The 16,912-nt window shown below is 50.5% G+C and overlaps 1 protein-coding gene across 6 annotated transcripts; it reads left to right on the forward strand.

Moving 5' to 3' along the window:
- Positions 1–336: 336 nt before the first annotated feature.
- Positions 337–16,764, forward strand: Msh5 (mutS homolog 5). 6 transcript variants are annotated; one of them, XR_015644560.1, is made up of 25 exons: positions 337–392; positions 678–828; positions 1,000–1,123; positions 1,681–1,761; positions 1,882–1,944; positions 2,607–2,728; positions 2,883–2,992; positions 3,428–3,463; positions 4,592–4,674; positions 5,227–5,272; positions 6,960–7,098; positions 7,812–7,874; positions 11,638–11,766; positions 12,096–12,168; positions 12,530–12,639; positions 12,990–13,070; positions 13,557–13,666; positions 13,808–13,997; positions 14,086–14,212; positions 14,564–14,713; positions 15,152–15,226; positions 15,382–15,525; positions 15,611–15,748; positions 16,149–16,222; positions 16,527–16,764. XR_015644560.1 is itself a non-coding variant. In XM_087597021.1 (25 exons), the coding sequence occupies exons 2-25, from the start codon at positions 691–693 to the stop codon at positions 16,636–16,638; spliced, it is 2,496 nt and encodes an 831-aa protein (XP_087453147.1). In that variant the 5' UTR covers positions 337–434; positions 678–690; the 3' UTR covers positions 16,639–16,764.
- The last annotated feature ends 148 nt before the right edge of the window (positions 16,765–16,912 follow it).

A 16,912-nucleotide genomic window follows, 5' to 3' on the forward strand; every position in this document is an offset into this window, starting at 1 on the left:
GGAAGGAGGAAGAACGCCTCTGGCCCTTTAAGGGCCGCCTTCCCGCACTGGCCCTCGGCGGCCCAGACCCTTTTTCCTGGCGGGGACCTTAGCTCTGCCCTCTGCCTTTGGGCGGGCTCCGCCCAGCATCAATCAAAGCTCAGAGGCACGGCTGCTTAGCAAAGGCAGAGGGCGGGAATTTTGAACACTCTGGCACCGCCCCCAATGCCAACGGACCAGTCAGCATTTAGAGCCTTCCCCGCCTTCCCGTTGGATAGCTAAGCAGACCCCTCCAGCCAATAGCGACTAAGAGGGCGGGACGAGCGAGCCCGCGCGACCCACGCCCACAGGCTGGCTGGTCCTTCCCACAGGCTCGCGGCGGTTGGTCAGGGAGGTGGCTCGTCGCGGCTGAGGTGACGAAAAAGGCGGGAAAGTGCCGCGAGTTGGCGGCACCGGTAGGGTGGGGACCGAAGAGCGCGCTAAGGCTGTAGGGGCGTGGGTGGCGGGAGACTTGACGTGACAGCGCGCTCTTTCAGAGCTTCCAAAGCACGGCTTCGAGTGACAGAAATGAGGGTGGGACGGTAGCTCGGAGCTGCCCCTCGCCTGTTCCCCCCCCCCCCCCGAATGCCCGCGCATCACCGGCCCAGCCACCTGCTGAGATGTTGCTTCTGAACCCCCTTCCCCTCCCATGTCCTCAGAGTCGCCGAGCCCATGGCTTTCAGAGCGACCCCAGGCCGGACGCCGCCGGGACCCGGCCCCGGGGTCCCCTCAGCCAGCTTCTCCAGCCCTCAGCCTGCAATGGCGGCGCCTGGAGGTATCGAGGAAGAGGACGAGGAGGAGCCGGCCGAGGTGTCCGAGGAGTGGGGAGGACTGAGAGGGGCTGAGTCGACCCTGTTTCACCTTGACTAAACGCCCCCTACCTATCTCCGAGATTTAGCTAAATGATTAATAATAAGGGATGGCCAAACCATGCCCTGCGGAGGGGCTCAGATATTGATCTTTCCTTCCTCGTGGGGACAGATCCATCTGTGTGTGCTGTGGAGCTCGGGTTATCTGGGCATTGCTTACTATGACACTAGTGACTCCACGATCCACTTCATGCCAGATGCCCCAGACCACGAGAGCCTGAAGCTTCTCCAGAGAGGTGGGATGGAACCCTGGATTCCTCTCCTCTGGGGTGGGAAGTGTGTTCACTCATACGTCCTTATGTGACTTAGTTTACCTTATAGTCAGCTGGTTTTAGGAATTAATTATCCAACACAACTCTATTAGGTACCTGCTGTATGTTAAATGCTACAGATTTTGTCTCGGGCAAACCATTCATGGCTTTAGTGATAGTTTCCAGAACAATCCTGTTCCTTCCCACTGTGCCTTTACTAAGTCTCATTCCCCACCACGCTCCCAGTGTGCCTAGAGCATGCATCCTTTACAGATAGAAAATAAATTTAGTTTGTTTTGTTTTTTTTGAGGCAAGATCTCACTATGTTGCTCTGATTATCCTGAAACCCACTATATAGACCAGGCTGATTTGAACTCACAGAGATTTCCCTGCCTCCCAGGGGCTGGGATCAAAGGCATGTGCCACTACGCCTGGCTAAGATACTAAATTCTTGACGGGAGCAGTGGCAAGAAGAGAGCTGCCACTTTCCCCAGAGTCAAAGTGTACAGGACCCTGTGACTCACCTTCCTTCTCTTTTCAAGTTCTGGATGAAATCAACCCCCAGTCTGTTGTGACAAGCGCCAAACAGGATGAGGCTATGACTCAATTTCTAGGGAAGCTTGGTAAGGATTGCATAGAGATGGGGAAATGAAGACAGACTACTAAATTGTGTATGCTGGGAGGGAGCGTGGAGACAATAACAGGACTGAAGTGTACAGGACTGTGGCCTTTTGCCTCCACAGCCTCCCAGGAGCACAGAGAGCCAAAGAGACCAGAAATCATCCTTCTGCCAAGCGTGGATTTTGGTAGCTCCTTCCTTTTTTGTTACCAGTCCCCATCCCAGGGGCTCCTGTTACCTGAGACCTTGCCCTGTGTACCCTTACCTGAAAACTGCTTCCCATGCCCCTGGAGTCTCCCCAAGATCTCTCCTGCACCTTACTGAGAAGCCGCAGGGTCAAGTATGTGAGGGATGAGTGATGGAAGAAAATGGAGAGGTGCCTAAAACAGTTTTGAGGGTTAGAGTTACACCAAAGTCCTTTGTTGCATAAAAAGGAAAAGTTACTTTCTGGGAACCCTGGTCCACAAGATACATCCCTACTTTGCAAGCTTGCAGGTTTGCAAAAAGGACATGGAATGGGTAGTATTAGTTCATATATACATGTATATATATGTATATGCATACATATATATACATATATATTATAATTTTTTTAACCTAGATAATCCACAATCCCAGACATTTTCTCCCGAGTCACTTGTCTTTCTCAGGTTGTGCTTATAGCCAGACATCACATTACATAGAGAACTAAAGGAATGAGACTACATCTCCGTGTTTTTGGTTCTTGCTTTAGCTTCCCTTAACCACCTCTGTGGACTTGGACACGTCATAGGGTCAGATTTGTTCTTGTTAAAGTGGGATGAGAGAGTGGAGCTATGAGACCTTTCCCTCCCCATCCTCCCCAAACAGGTCCAGAGATAAGCAAACAGCGCCTCCTTTCCGGAAACTACTCCTTCATCTCCGAGTCCATGACCGCCACTGAGAAAATCCTCTTCCTCTCCTCCATTATTCCCTTTGACTGTGTCCTCACGGTGAGCTGGGTCATGGGGCCAGGGCTGAGATGCAGCAGGGGAAAGGCATGAGCTCCCAGCCACGGGTCAGAGTTCTGACTGGACCGCCCAGCCCTGTAAAGGCAGTTTTCCAGATATTAGTGTTGCCCAGCTTTCCCTGCTGGTCCCCTCCCAGGTCCGGGCACTTGGAGGGCTGCTCAAGTTCCTGAGTCGAAGAAGAGTTGGGGTTGAACTGGAGGACTACAGTGTTGGCGTCCCTATCCTGGGATTTAAGAAGTTTGTATTGTAGGTGCCTCATCCAAACCTCAGCCAAAGTAAAGAGGACTGGGAGGGCCTAAAAAGAAAGGGTGTGTGTGTGGTTTGTGCGTGTGTGGGTGTGGTTTGTGCGTGCGTGCGTGCGTGTGTGTGTGTGTGTGTGTGTGTGTGTGGTTAGTGTGTGTGTGTGTGTGTGGTTTGTGTGTGTGTGTGTGGTTAGTGTGTGTGTATGTGTGGTTTGTGTGTGTGTGTGTGTTTGTGCATGTGTGTGTGTGTGTGTGCGTGTGTGTGTGTGTGTGTGTGTGTGTAGGGATAGAGGACAGTGGGTGAAGTGTGCTCCAGCACAGGAGAACCAGAGGGATTGGATTGTTCAGAGATGTATTCAGAGAGGGGAGCTGAGGGAGTAGTTTAGTAATGAACCCCCATGCCTCAGACACCGTTCCTGTGGCTGTTTTCTGTTCTCAGGACCCATCTGGTGAGCATAGATCAAGACACTTACAGGTGAGGTGGAGACAGCTGCTGCCCGAGGAAACAAAGGACTGAGCTTAAGGCTCTCATAATACTACTGGGGCTCTGGCTTTAGTCCTGGGGCTGCGAAGATCTCTCTCCTTGAAGGAAAGAAAAGGGTGATTGTGTGGCGGAGGGTAAATGAAAGGAAGGGGCTAAAACACAGGAATCTCCCTCCTTCCTCTTTGCAACATTGGACAAACTGAGGGACAGGGCCTGTTAGGCAGGCACCCTGCAACAGCTTCAGCCCACCCTTTTCTTTTTTTCACTTCTTCCTTTTGTCTTCTTTCTTCTCGTTTCTTTTCTTGAGACAGGGTCTCTGCGTTTCAGAACCCACTGTCTAGATCAGCTGGCCTCACACTCCCTGCCTGCCTCTGCTTTCCGAGTGCTTGGGTTACTGGTGTAGCCACCACACCTGGCTTTTATTTCCTTTTCTAAGGGGAGAAGCTAAGGCCAACAAAAGTGAGTAATAAACCACACGTCGAGATTACTGTTGCTAGGCAGGAAATAAAACGATTATTACTAACTTAAATCTCACTTCTTTTCTCAGTTCTCAGCCCCCTTTGTTATAAAAAGTTCATTGCAGTATGGATGGGAACACGGTTCAGTGAGTAGACGCTCTAGCGTTTGAGAATCTGCGTTTGGATTCTAAGCATTTGCATACAAAGCCACTCACTGCGGTTTGTGTGACTGCAATCTCCATGCTAGAGTGGGTGGGTCTCCGACTGCTGGGTTTTGCTGGCTGCCAGTTGGCCAAAGTAAGTGGGGAACTCGAAGTTCAATGAGAGACCTTGTCTTAAAAGAGGGCAAGACAGAGAACATGGCTTCTACATATATGTGCAGACAGAGAACATGGCTTCTGCATATGTGTGCAAGAGCATGCTCACCTGCATACAAATATGTGCACACAGGCAAGTGTGCTGGCTCAGCTTTAATCCCAGTGCTAAGAAGCAGAGGCAGGGGGATTTCTATAAGTTTGAGACCAGCCTCGTCTACATAGCGAGTTCCAGGATAGCCAGGGTTACATAGAGAGACCCTGTCTCAAAAACAAATATGTACACACATGTATATGCCATGTCTGGAATGTACAGAAATTCAGACTCCTCCATTTCTCTGTGACAGCGTTCTACAGATTTTCAAGAGTGAGTCTCACCCCTCAGTGTACAAAGTAGCCAGCGGGCTGAAGGAGGGGCTCAGCCTCTTTGGTAGGTGTGGCCTGATGTTCACCCCTCTGAAAACATGCTAGAAAAGCAATTGACTCTACAGCCACGTGCAGGCTCTCTCTTCTGGCTGTACGACATTGCCAGATGACTTTTCCACACCAGCCCGGGTATCTCAGTCTTGGCACCCACCTGACCTGAGCTCCTTTGAAGACTCTAGCCATACAGTGTAATTCGGTTGTCGGCTATGACCTTACCAACACTGTTTATTCTCTGGCTTTGTATGAATGTGTCCACTGATTGATGAGTTTTAGATTTGTATAGTTTTTATCTGATTCTTCTGGCTTCAGAGCATATTAGGGATGTGGCTCCAGGTGTCTAGCTTCTCACGGGTTATGCTGTAGTTTTACATATTGGGATGGGCTTTTGTGAGTTGCAGCCATTCCCATTCATATGTTTCCCTGACTGAATGTCCATCCCTTTTTCCACCCTCACGTGATAAGCCAGGCACCAATTTCGGTTGCTTTTCTGTCCTGTACCCGGGCCTCCAGACTGGCCTACCTTGTAACAAGTCCACTCCCTATGCATAACCCACAGGAATCCTCAACAGATGTCGCTGTAGGTGGGGACAGAAGCTGCTCAGGTGAGTGGGTCTCAGACATAGGTTTATAAGCAAATCCACACTGAGTACCAAGGCCTGTTAATAGTGGTCTACAGGCCGTGACAAACTCGATTTCATTTAGTAGTGCTAGAAATACCAACTGCCCATATAGACCCCAGTGTAGTGGCCAGTGTAATCCTCACTTTATGCTGTCAGCACAGATGCAAACATACCCCTGGATAAGTAGCTTTCTCCTAGTAATTCAGTCTAGCTGTCAAGCTAGGGAATGGTACTGCTTGCAGTGAGTGGGTTCTCCCACATCAAAAAATATAACTAAGATAATCCCTCATGGTATTCTCAGAAGTAATTCTAGACTGTGTCAAGTTGATTACAACACCACTGTTCACCTCGGTTTTAATTTTCAGGATCACATCCTCAACCTCCTTGTGAGCCCTTTCCTACGAGATATACCCAGTATTCTAGTCACCCACGTCAAAATGTAATCTCATGTTTGAGGGTCAAATCAACTTTCTCTACTAAGAGATGACCATTATTAAGAGTTGTAGGATGAGTTGAGCATGGCCACCGTGTGTTTAATCCCACCGGAGGCAGAGGCAGAGGCAGGGCAGGCAGATCTCTATGAGTTCCAGGTCAGCCAAGGCTATGAATTCTATTCCCAGAACTCACATGATCGAAGAAGAAAAACAATTCACACAAGTTGTCCTCCATCTTCTACATATGGCACATGCATGCTCACACACACACACACCTTTACAAAAAGCAAGGGGGGTGGAAGAAAAGAAAATAAAAAGAAATTGTAGGCTAGGGGCTGATGGGACAACTCCACAGGTAAAGGTGCTTTCTGCACAGCCCTAGCAACCTGAGCCCCCATAAAGGCAGGACAGAGCCAGCTCCACAGTTACCTCCATGAGTGCCTTGGCATCTGTGTTCACATATACACAATGCATACAACACACAACAGCAGGCTGGGAAGGGACCTGTGGCAAACACCTGCAATTCCGGCAAATTCTAGGAAGTAGAAGCTAGAGGAGCAGGAATTCTAGGTCAACCCTGATATAGCAAGTTGGAGAGCAGTCTGAACTATGTGAAGCCCCGTCTCAAAAAAATAAATAAATAAAAAATGCAAAAAAACTGCAGGTAGGGATGTGGCTTAGTAGTTCGTTGCTTAGGTAGTGAGTAAGCCTTGACTCAGCCCTCAACTTTGCCAAAAGAAGGAAGGATGGAAGGGAGTCGGGGAGAGAGAGAATGAGAATTAGTTCCAGCCATCTACACAGAAAGAGCACAGAGAGATGAGACTTCGTCTATGCTGTTTCCCTAAGATACTGTCGAGGCTGCACACAGATAGCAAACTCATATTGACTCACCCTCTCCCACTCAGCTGCAGAGAGCTGCAATGTTGTCACACAAATACCATGACACACTGTTCCCCCTCTAAAACACTGACACGCTCCACCACACATCCACATGGAGTGACACATGGTCTCATCCGTCAAAGCCATGATGTGCAGACACAGTCATCGTGACTCCGGCAGTTTTCAGTATGTACATATAAACAAGCCCACATACACAGGGCCCCACCCTTGCCAGTTATAACATACATGCCTGTCGTGTGCTGCAGGCACATAGTACCATGTTCCCCAAAGATTTCCAAGCAAAATGAAGATGAGAGAAGACTTGTAACCTTCCCATCCCAACCCTCACCCTCTAGGCTATGGTTTACACGTCCGACCCGGGAGCTACGGGAGCTCAATTCCCGTCTGGATGTCATTGAGTTTTTCCTGATGCCTCAGAACCTGGACATGGCCCAGATGATGCACCGTCTCCTGAGCCACATCAAGAACGTGCCTGTGAGCCCAGGGTAGCCATCAGGGTGGGGAATAAGGCTTATAGAAAAAAATTGGGCTGCTTATTTTTATTTTATTAAAATTTAGTTTGTTCAGTTACTTTTGTTTTTGTTTTGGGATAGGGTCTCACTGTGTAACCGTGTATGGCCTGGACCTCGGATCTGCCTGCCTCTGCCTCCCAAGTGCTGGGGGTAAAGCCATGCACCACCACACCTGGCTATTTATTTGTTCTTGAGATAGGGTCTCCCTATGTAGCCCTGGCTGTCCTGGAACTTGCGATGTAGACCAGGCTGGTCTTGAACTCAGAGATCCACTTTCCTCTGGAGTGCTGAGATGAAAGGCCTGCACCACTACACACAGCCCAAGATTTATTTTATTTTCAATTATTTGCATGTGTAGCCGGGCCTGTGAATTTTAGGCCAGCCTGGCCTCTACAGTGAGTTCTGGTTCAGTCAAGGCTACCTAATGAGACCCTATCTCAAACAGAAATTAGGTGCGTCTGTGTGGAGCACACGCATGTGAGTGTGGGTGACTGCAGAGCCCAGAATAGGATGGTGGATCACCTAAAGCTGGAGTTATGGGTGACTGAACCTCCTGGTGTGGGTGCTGGGAACCAAACCTTGGTCCTCTGAAAGAGCATCTCTCCCACCTGGACCGTGTGCCCTGAGGGGTATCAGGCGGCAAATGGCAAACCATAGCTGTCCTTTTGCTTATAGCTGATTCTGAAACGCATGAAGTTGTCCCATACCAAGGTCAGTGACTGGCAGGTGCTCTACAAGGTAAGGCCTCTCTCTGTTTTGAGTCAAGATGTAACCAAGAATCCTCACTCTTAGGGTCCTCCTGCCCCTGCCCCTGCCCCTGCCCCTGCCCCTTGCCCTGAGCTCTGGGATTGCAGAACTTTTTAGATCAGAAGTCCGAGTCAAGCCTTTGTGTCCTGTGTCTAGACCTTCTTCTCTTGGGACACCCTGCCACACTTCACTCACTGATGTTTCTTTCTTTTTTTTTTTTTTTTTTTTTCGGAGCTGGGGACCGAACCCAGGGCCTTGCGCTTGCTAGGCAAGCGCTCTACCACTGAGCTAAATCCCCAACCCCTGATGTTTCTTTTAAACTCAGTGTTGCAGAAATAGCAAATATTTTGCAGGGAACGGTGCAATTACTCCTCTTGTGGCCAAGCATTCAGCTTCAACCCTTTGACTCAGCAGTCTCTCCATCTCCAGCCTTTGTTTCTTTCTACCCATAAGCACTTCGCTGTGGCTGTCACAGTCAGTACCAATGCTGCTGTTCCATATCAGAGCCACAAGGTCCCCTCACCCCGTGTTGTTTCACTCATCTGTCTTCCTTGCCTGCTTGCTTTTTCTTTATTTTTGGAGTTTTAGAGACGGGTTCTCTGTGTAGCCCTGGCTATCTCAGAACCAACTCTGTAGACCAGGCTGACCTTAAACTCAGAGATCCACCTGCCTCTGCCTCCTAAGTGCTGGGATTAAAGGAGTGAGCCACCATGGCTGGCTTTTTATTTTATTTATTTTTATTTACTTATTTACCTATCCATCCATCAATCAGTCTGTCCCTTCTGTTGGTCCACCCACCCACCTGGGTTTTTTTTGTTTTTTGTTTTTTGTTTTTTTTGGGTTTTTTTTAAGATTTATTTATTTTATGTATGTGAGCACACTGTAGCTGTCTTCAGACACACCAGAAGAGGGCATCAGATCCTATTACAGATGGCTGTAAGCCACCATGTGGTTGCTGGGATTTGAACTCAGGACCTCTGGAAGAGCAGTCAGTGCTCTTAACCACTGAGCCATCTCTCCAGCCCCCCCCCCCCGCCCCCCCACCTGGGTTTTTGAGACAGTGTTTCTCTGTGTAGCCCTGGCTATCCTGGACTCCTTTTGTATTCTAGGTCAGTTCTTAGATCAAAGACAAAGTAATCAAGCGATGTAAACCCGGAGACCACACAAGAGAGTAATTAAGCAGAGTAGTAAGCAAAAGGATCACACAAGGAAATAATTCAGCAAATTAGTACACAAAGCCCCACGGTCAGTCGCTGTTTCTGAAATTCTTACCTGAGCCGAGTCTGAGCCCAGGGACAAACGCCAAATTCCTAGAAGTGGCACCAAAGCTCTCAACAGAAGAGACAGTGACACTGGGCCTAGCTCAAGCTTCTGAAACCTCAAAGTCACCCCCAGTGACACACTTCTTCCAACAAGACGACTCCCTATGGGCCTCTGGGGACCATTTTCATTCAGACCACCACATTCATTTACTTACTTTGTTTTTGTTTGTATGTTTGTCTTGAGATGGGGTTTCATTATGTAGCCCTGGCTGGAATAGATCTCTTTATGTAGACCCCATTAGCTTAAAATCCACAGAGCCTGGCCTTCCTCTGCCTCCCTTTTGAGTGCTTGGATTAAAAGTGTGCACCACCATGCCTCTGTATCTTTTTGAATTTTAAAATTTACCATTCTATTGTTTCCATTTGATTTTTAGACACTAATTACATTTATCGGTGAATGTGGGTGCATACAGGAGTCAGCGAGTGTGAAGGAGAGAGGAAAAGCCGCAGGCATCAGTGCTTTTCTCCCGCTGTGTGGGAACCAGGGGTTGAACTCAAGTTGTCAGGCTTGGCAGCAAGCACCTCTACCTGTGGTGCCATCTTGCTGGCCCTTATATTTTGAAGCGGTTTAAGACGTGAAGGTCATAAGAACTTTAGAGTTATTGTATAACTCATTTACTTTCCCTTAATAATAATATCTTATATAACCACAAAACAATTGTGTGTGTGCTAGGCATTGAACCTAGGACTTCACGTATGCTTGGCAAATGGTGGATCACTGAGCTAGATTCCCAGCCTTCATGGCATTCTATCAATGTTTTAGAATATTTACTTATTATCCAGTTTGAGACAGGGTCTCACTATGTAGCACTGTACGCACTGCACGTCCTGGAACTTGCTGTGTAGACTAGGCTAGCCTCAAACTTGTAGCAACCCTTTTGTCTCTGCCTCGTAAGCACTGATGTTTGCTTGTTTGGTTGATTACTTTTGAGACAGGATCTCAAAACATAGCACAGGCTAGCCTCAAATGCATTATACCATCCAAGTTGATCTTGAACTTGTGATCCATCTGCCTCAACTTCCAGAGTGTGGGATTACAGACTTCTGACATCACACCCAGGAGATCTTGTTCCCTCAGAGCAAAAGAAGCACAAGGCTAGCCTGTGCTACAGAGAGAGTTAGAGATCTGTGTAGGTAACTTAGTGTGATCTTATCTCAGAGTAAACAGGTGAGGCTACAGCTCAGCAGGGGTGCATGGTGAGAGTGAGATCGTGGGAGCTACATGCTGGGTTCTCACCCCCGTCCATTAATTTGCTGCCACAGTTGAGGCTGTCATTGCCTCTTGTGCTTCAGACTGCTCATCTGTGAACTGGAAGTGGAGGTAGTGCCCACCCCACAGGGCTACTCTGACTCACAATGAGATCTAGAACTCGACCTGGCACATCAGTGTGGATCACTGCATCTCCCTCCTCTGTTCATTTGCTCTGTTCCTGCTCTCAGCTGACTTTGGAATTTTTATTCCAGACCTAGCACATTTCCTTCTCTGTGAAAAGGCTTCCCAAACAGCCTCAGGCCCCGCTAGACTTGTCATTTGAAATTCTCCCACTTTGTCAGCGGTACAACCCTGTCTGCTTTATCAGATCACTGTATCTGTCTCGGCCCTGGACTTGTGCAATTTATACGGCTCTTGTAGAGAAGGCCACTCCCCCTGGTTCTGACCGTAGCCTAATCTGTGCTTACATCAGCTCTTGGTCCCTGACCTCGCCTGCACAGTTAGTTCTCAAGGACTCTGGCCTCCTTGTCTGTCTCTTCTCTTTTACTTCCTTCCTGGCTTCTAAAAACCGCTTAGTGATTTAGTGTATGTTTGTGTTTGCATGTGCAGTGACTTTCATGTGGGAGGCAGAGCAGACTAACCAGTGAGACTCTCCCTCCACAGACAGACCTCAGAAACGGAACTCAGGCTGTCAGGCTTAGCAGCGAGAGCTTACTTGCTGAGCCATCTCCCCAGGTCCCCCCACCTTTTCTTCACTTTCATTCCTATTTTTGTCTTGTCCTCCTCTTGTAGAAGCTTAATAACCTTTCTCTCCATAGTTTTTTCCCTCTCTTTCTTTCTTTCCCTTTTCTTCTCTTTTCTTTCTTCCTTTCTTTGTTTTTTCTTATTTCTTTCTTTCTTTTTTTTTTTTTGTTTTTTGTTTTTGTTTTTGTTTCCTGAGACAGGGTTTCTCTGAGTAGCCCTGGCTGTCCTGGAACTCATTCTGTAGAACAGGCTGACCTTGAACTCATAGAGATCCACTTGCCTCTGCTGGGGTTACAGGCATGCACTATCACGCCCTGCTGATATGTGTTTATCTGTGTTTCTGTGTGTGTCTTTTTGCCTTTGATGACTTCTCAGTGTTCACTTGGATTTTGTGGTTCTCACTCTGTCCATGTCCCCTCCCTGGGGACATGGCTCCCCTGGGTGGCATTACCTTCCTCAGTCATCTCTCCCACAGACTGTGTACAGCGCCCTCGGCCTGAGGGATGCCTGCCGTTCCCTGCCCCAGTCCATCCAGCTTTTTCGGGACATTACCCAGGAGTTCTCTGACGACCTGCACCACATTGCCAGCCTCATCGGGAAGGTGGTGAGTGGAAGCCAGACACCGAGGAGGAGGAGGAGGAGGAGGAGCAGGAGGAGGAGGAGGAGGAGAAGAAGGAGGAGGAGGAGCAGCAGCAGCAGCAGCAGCTGGGCAGGATGGAGGAGTAGAAAGGGTCTGGGTCTGGAGAATGTGGTGTAAAGTGGGGATGAGTGGGAGATAAAGGATCACCTGGTGACCAAACAGCATGCTGAGAGGAAGTGTCTGAAAATGAGAATTAAAGGGGGTTCTGGGGCCTAAGGAGAACTGAGGGACAGGGCAGAGAGAGGATGCTGGGTGCTAAGAAGCTAGATAGATGCCTTAATTTGTCTCCTCAGGTGGACTTCGAGGAAAGTCTTGCTGAAAATCGCTTCACAGTCCTCCCCAACATAGATCCTGAAATAGACGCTAGTGAGTACTGGGCATGGGGCCCTGGGCGTGGGGACCCTGGGTCAGCCATAGAATCCATTCTTGGATAGACACCATATATGGGAATCTGCTTTACATCCAGAATAAAGATCTTCCTTTGTTGTTGAGACAGAGTCTCCAGTAGCATGGGCTAGCCTCAGACTCAGTATATAACTAAGGAGAGCCTCGAACTCTTGATCCTTCTGCTCCCACTCTGGAGTGCTTGGATTATAGGCATGCACCACCATGCCCAGACAATCAGGAATTATTAAAAAATATTAGTTTCATGTGGCCAGAGTTGACCTTGAACCTTAGTCCTCCCACACCTTGTTTTTTATGTGCATATAATTTTCTCCACACCTAGAAAAGAGAAGGCTGATGGGGCTTCCGAGTTTCCTCACGGAAGTTGCTCAGAAGGAGCTGGAGAACCTGGACTCTTGCATCCCCTCATGCAGTGTCATCTACATCCCTCTGGTGAGTGCAGGGGGAGGCGAAGTCCCCAGGAGTCTCCTGTGACACATGAATGGCTTAGAGTGCTAGAGGGGAGGAGGAGGACAGCGGCTCTGGGACTCATCCAGAGGTCTCATGTGAAGCAATGAGGGAGGAGGTGGCATCCAGCCAGATGAGCTAAATCCACCCAGGCAGTCAGCAGATGACAGACACCCACTGTCATACCTGGCCGTCCTTAAATCCAGGGACATGAATACCTTTGGTGACTTCTGTCTCCCACAGAGGAATGGAGGATCCCGGTGATGTCTGGGCTTCCTCTAGGACCAGAGGGTGTTCGTAGGTCACTGCCCACTCTGTCTCTTTTCTCTTCCCAGATCGGCTTCCTCCTTTCCATTCCCCGATTGTCTTTCATGGTGGAGGCCAGTGACTTTGAGATCGAGGGACTGGACTTCATGGTGAGTGTCTTGACCTCTCTGCGGAGTGGGCAGTGGAGTGGGATAAGGAGGTGATAAGAAGCTGGAAGAAGGGTCTGGACCCATTGACGCCGAGCAAGACGTGGGGTCAATGGGGTAGCTTAGGAAGCTTTGCCAATCCTGAGTCAGAAGAGCAGTTGAGGGACGGGGGAGGGGGACGGGGTAGGGGAGATCCAGGCAGGTGGAGGGGAGAGAGGAACCCAGGGATGAAAAGCCTCTGGGGCAGGGTGGTGTGGCCCTGGCTGTTCTGGAACTCACTGTAGACCAGGCTGGCCTGCAACTCACAGAGATCCACCTGCCTCTGTCTCTCAAGTGTCGGGGATTAAGGGTGTGCACTGCCTGGCTTGTGATCAGCTTTAATCCCAGCACTCTGGAGACAGAGGCAGGTGGATCCCTGTGAGTAGCAGGCCAGCCAGGGCTACAGAGTGAAATCCTGTCCCGAAACAAAGCAAAACCCCCAAATCCCAGAGCTCGGACTCCTTGCACCCAGTTTCTCTCAGAGGACAAGCTGCACTACCGTAGCGCCCGGACCAAGGAGCTGGACGCACTGCTGGGAGACCTGCACTGCGAGATCCGGGGTGAGGAGCCCTGGTGGGAGGCAGCAGGGGGACAGATGCTGCCCTCAGCCTGGCCCCTCTGAATGGTTCTGGGAGTTCACCCTGCAGCCATATGCCTGTTCCAGATCTTTCCATGCACCTCTCTCTCCTGCACTTTCCCAGACCAGGAGATGCTGCTGATGCACCAGCTGCAGTGCCAGGTGCTGGCACGGGCTCCGGTCTTGACTCGGGTACTGGACCTTGCCTCCCGCCTGGACGTCCTGTTGGCTCTTGCCAGTGCCGCCCGGGACTACGGCTATTCGAGACCGCATTACTCTCCCTGCATCCAGGGAGTACGAATCAAGAATGGCCGGTGAGAAGAGAGTGAGGCTCTGTCTGCTGCTGTGGGGGGTTCATCCTCTGGACCCACAAACCATGCAGTGCCTCTCCACCCACCACAGGCATCCACTGATGGAGCTGTGCGCACGGACCTTCGTGCCCAACTCCACAGACTGCGGTGGGGACCAGGGGAGGGTCAAAGTCATCACTGGACCCAACTCTTCAGGGAAAAGCATATATCTGAAACAGGTGAGGGCCATACAGCCGAGGTGTCTCGCATCTCCTCCTCGACCTCCGCTGACAGCCAGGCCGCATCCTCTGCTCCCCCACAGTACATGTCCTTGTGCTCTGAGGGACAGTCGGTCCTTTAGGAAGCCCCTGGACCAACCTCCAAATAGACCCATGCCGTGCCCCAGTGCACCTCTACCCACAGCCCTGACTCTGCAGTTAGTTCTGCAGTCAGGACCCGGGACACAGTGTGGCCACACCTCTGTTCTTCTCTTCCACTGCGTCCTCTCTTTACTCTGTCATTTACTTGAATCTTACTTTGCCCATAGCACAGTAACAGGCCCATGTTCTGTCTTCCCTGCCCCTACCCAGGTAGGCTTGATCACCTTCATGGCCCTGGTGGGCAGCTTCGTGCCTGCAGAGGAGGCAGAAATTGGGGTAATCGACGCCATCTTCACCCGAATTCACAGCTGCGAGTCCATCTCCCTCGGTCTCTCCACCTTCATGATTGATCTCAACCAGGTTAAAGGGAGCAGAAGGAGGTGCGGGAGGGGATAACCGGGTAGGAGCTGTGTCCCTGGAAGTCCTGGGCAGGAACACACATCCTCAGGTGCATATCATGTGCACTGGGGGCCAGGGAGCACTCAGGCCGGAGTCTGGAGGCCACGACGCCATCGACTGTTCTCCTTTGTGTGACCTCTTAGCTGGCAAGTGAGGGCAAATAAAGGAGTTGGTGCTTAAAAGCCTGCGGTTGGGGTTGGGGATTTAGCTCAGTGGTAGAGCGCTTGCCTAGCAAGCCCAAGGCCCTGGGTTCGGTCCCCAGCTCCGAAAAAAAAGAACCAAAAAAAAAAAAAAAAAAAGCTTGCGGTTTAGGGGGACACACGTAAGGAGTTTATTCTTGATGACATAGCACAGCCCTGAGCGCTGAGGAAGCTCCCTTGTTCCCCTCATGCCTGGCAGGTGGCGAAAGCAGTGAACAATGCCACAGAGCACTCTCTGGTCCTTATTGACGAATTTGGGAAGGGAACCAACTCGGTACGGAGGAAAAGGCTGAGAGGCTAAGCAGAGGGGATGGAGGAAGATGAGGGGCAGGAAAGGAAGAGGACTCGTGGACAGAGGGGAGGGGGAGCCAGGGCAGGCACAGGACACAGACGCCCTGGCTCTGCCCTCTCACCTCTGCCCGCTGACAGGTGGATGGTCTGGCACTTCTGACTGCTGTGCTCCGTCACTGGCTAGCACTGGGACCCAGCTGCCCGCACATCTTTGTGGCCACCAACTTCCTGAGCCTTGTTCAGCTGCAGCTGCTGCCGCAAGGACCCCTGGTACAGTATTTGGTGAGGAAGTCACTCTGACCACCACAGCCTTTCCCTCTTCTCAGTGCCAGGGACCGAGGGCACACTGTCATTGTTCTCTTTGAAGACCATGGAGACTTGTGAGGATGGGAACGACCTTGTCTTCTTCTATCAGCTTTGCCATGGCGTCGCCAGTGCCAGCCATGCCTCCTACACTGCGGCCCAGGCTGGACTTCCTGACCCACTCATTGCTCGAGGCAAAGAGGTGATGAGCATTGTGTGCGACACCCCCACCACAGGGGGGGTACCCCCTTGAGTACAGCGTGGCTCCTCTAAGGTTTTTTTTTTTTTAAGATTTACTTATTTTATGCATATGAGAGTCTCCTTGAGTTTATGGAAATGTACCACGGGTGCCCGGTGCGTGTGGAGGTCAGAAGACGACATCGAATCTCAGGAACCGGAGTTATGATGGCTCCTGAGCTGCCACGTGGGTGCTGGGAATTGAGTCCAGGTCCTCTGTGAGAGTAGTAAGAGCTCTTAGCCACCGAGCCATCTCAGTACCCTTCTACCTGTTCTGGGCTTCAAGGCCCACAGTCTTCTCTCATTTCCCCTCTTCCCTAATGCCCTCGCCCCCTCACCCATCCTTCTCGGGCTTTCTACACTAGGTCTCAGACTCGATCCGCAGCGGGAAGCCCGTCAAGCCCATGCATGAACTTGTGAGGAGGACCCAGATGGAAAAGTGAGTGGGGCCTGCTGGGCTCCTCAGACTCCTGTGTTCTCTCTCACCAGGCCTCAGCTGGCCCTCCTGCAGCCCTGTGCTCTCCTCACCAAGTCAGGTGTGGCACATGGCTGTAAGCCGGGTGTTCAAAGCCAGCCTGGGCTACATAGCAAGACCTTGTCAGAAAACGACGAACAAGAGCAACCCAGTGTCCATGGCTGCCTTTGAAACCCTTGGCTCCTCAAGGCTGCGGTTTCACACAGATGCTCCCCTCTGCATAGCGAGTTTGATGACCCAGAATCACTCAGTTCTTTCTCCCCTGCAGTTGCCAGGCCCTGGTGGATAAATTTCTAAAATTGGACTTGGAAGATCCCTCACTGGACCTGGACATTTTCATTAGTCAGGAAGTGCTCCCTGCCGCCACCACCATCCTTTGAGAGTCCTCCCTCTGCCTTCCAGCTACCTGAGTCTCGGGGGCTACCACACCTCTTCCTCCCCTTCTTTAGCAGAGTTCTGTTTGTACATTTTGTCTTGTGTTGGGAATAAAGTTTATTTTGGATCAAGGTGTTTCTTTCTGTCACCCAAGACAACAACTGGGACAGGGAGCAGTCACTCAGAAATACAGTGACAGTTGGGCTGGGCTCAGTGGTTAGGAGCACTGGCTGCTCTTGCAGAGAAAGTGGGTTTGGTTCCAAGAACCACATGGTGGTT

This window comes from Rattus norvegicus, chromosome 20 (genome assembly GCF_021556685.1).
Source record: "Rattus norvegicus strain SHRSP/BbbUtx chromosome 20, alternate assembly SHRSP_T2T, whole genome shotgun sequence".
Classification (NCBI taxonomy): Eukaryota; Metazoa; Chordata; class Mammalia; order Rodentia; family Muridae; genus Rattus; species Rattus norvegicus.

Excerpts from the sequence above, each read along its gene's own strand:
- Msh5 (XM_087597021.1), top strand. The coding sequence starts at position 691 with ATGGCTTTCAGAGCGACCCCAGGCCGGACGCCGCCGGGACCCGGCCCC. Across the intron at positions 7,099-7,811 it reads GCCACATCAAGAACGTGCCT|CTGATTCTGAAACGCATGAA; the intron begins GTGAGCCCAGGG and ends TTTTGCTTATAG. Across the intron at positions 16,223-16,526 it reads AGGAGGACCCAGATGGAAAA|TTGCCAGGCCCTGGTGGATA; the intron begins GTGAGTGGGGCC and ends TCTCCCCTGCAG.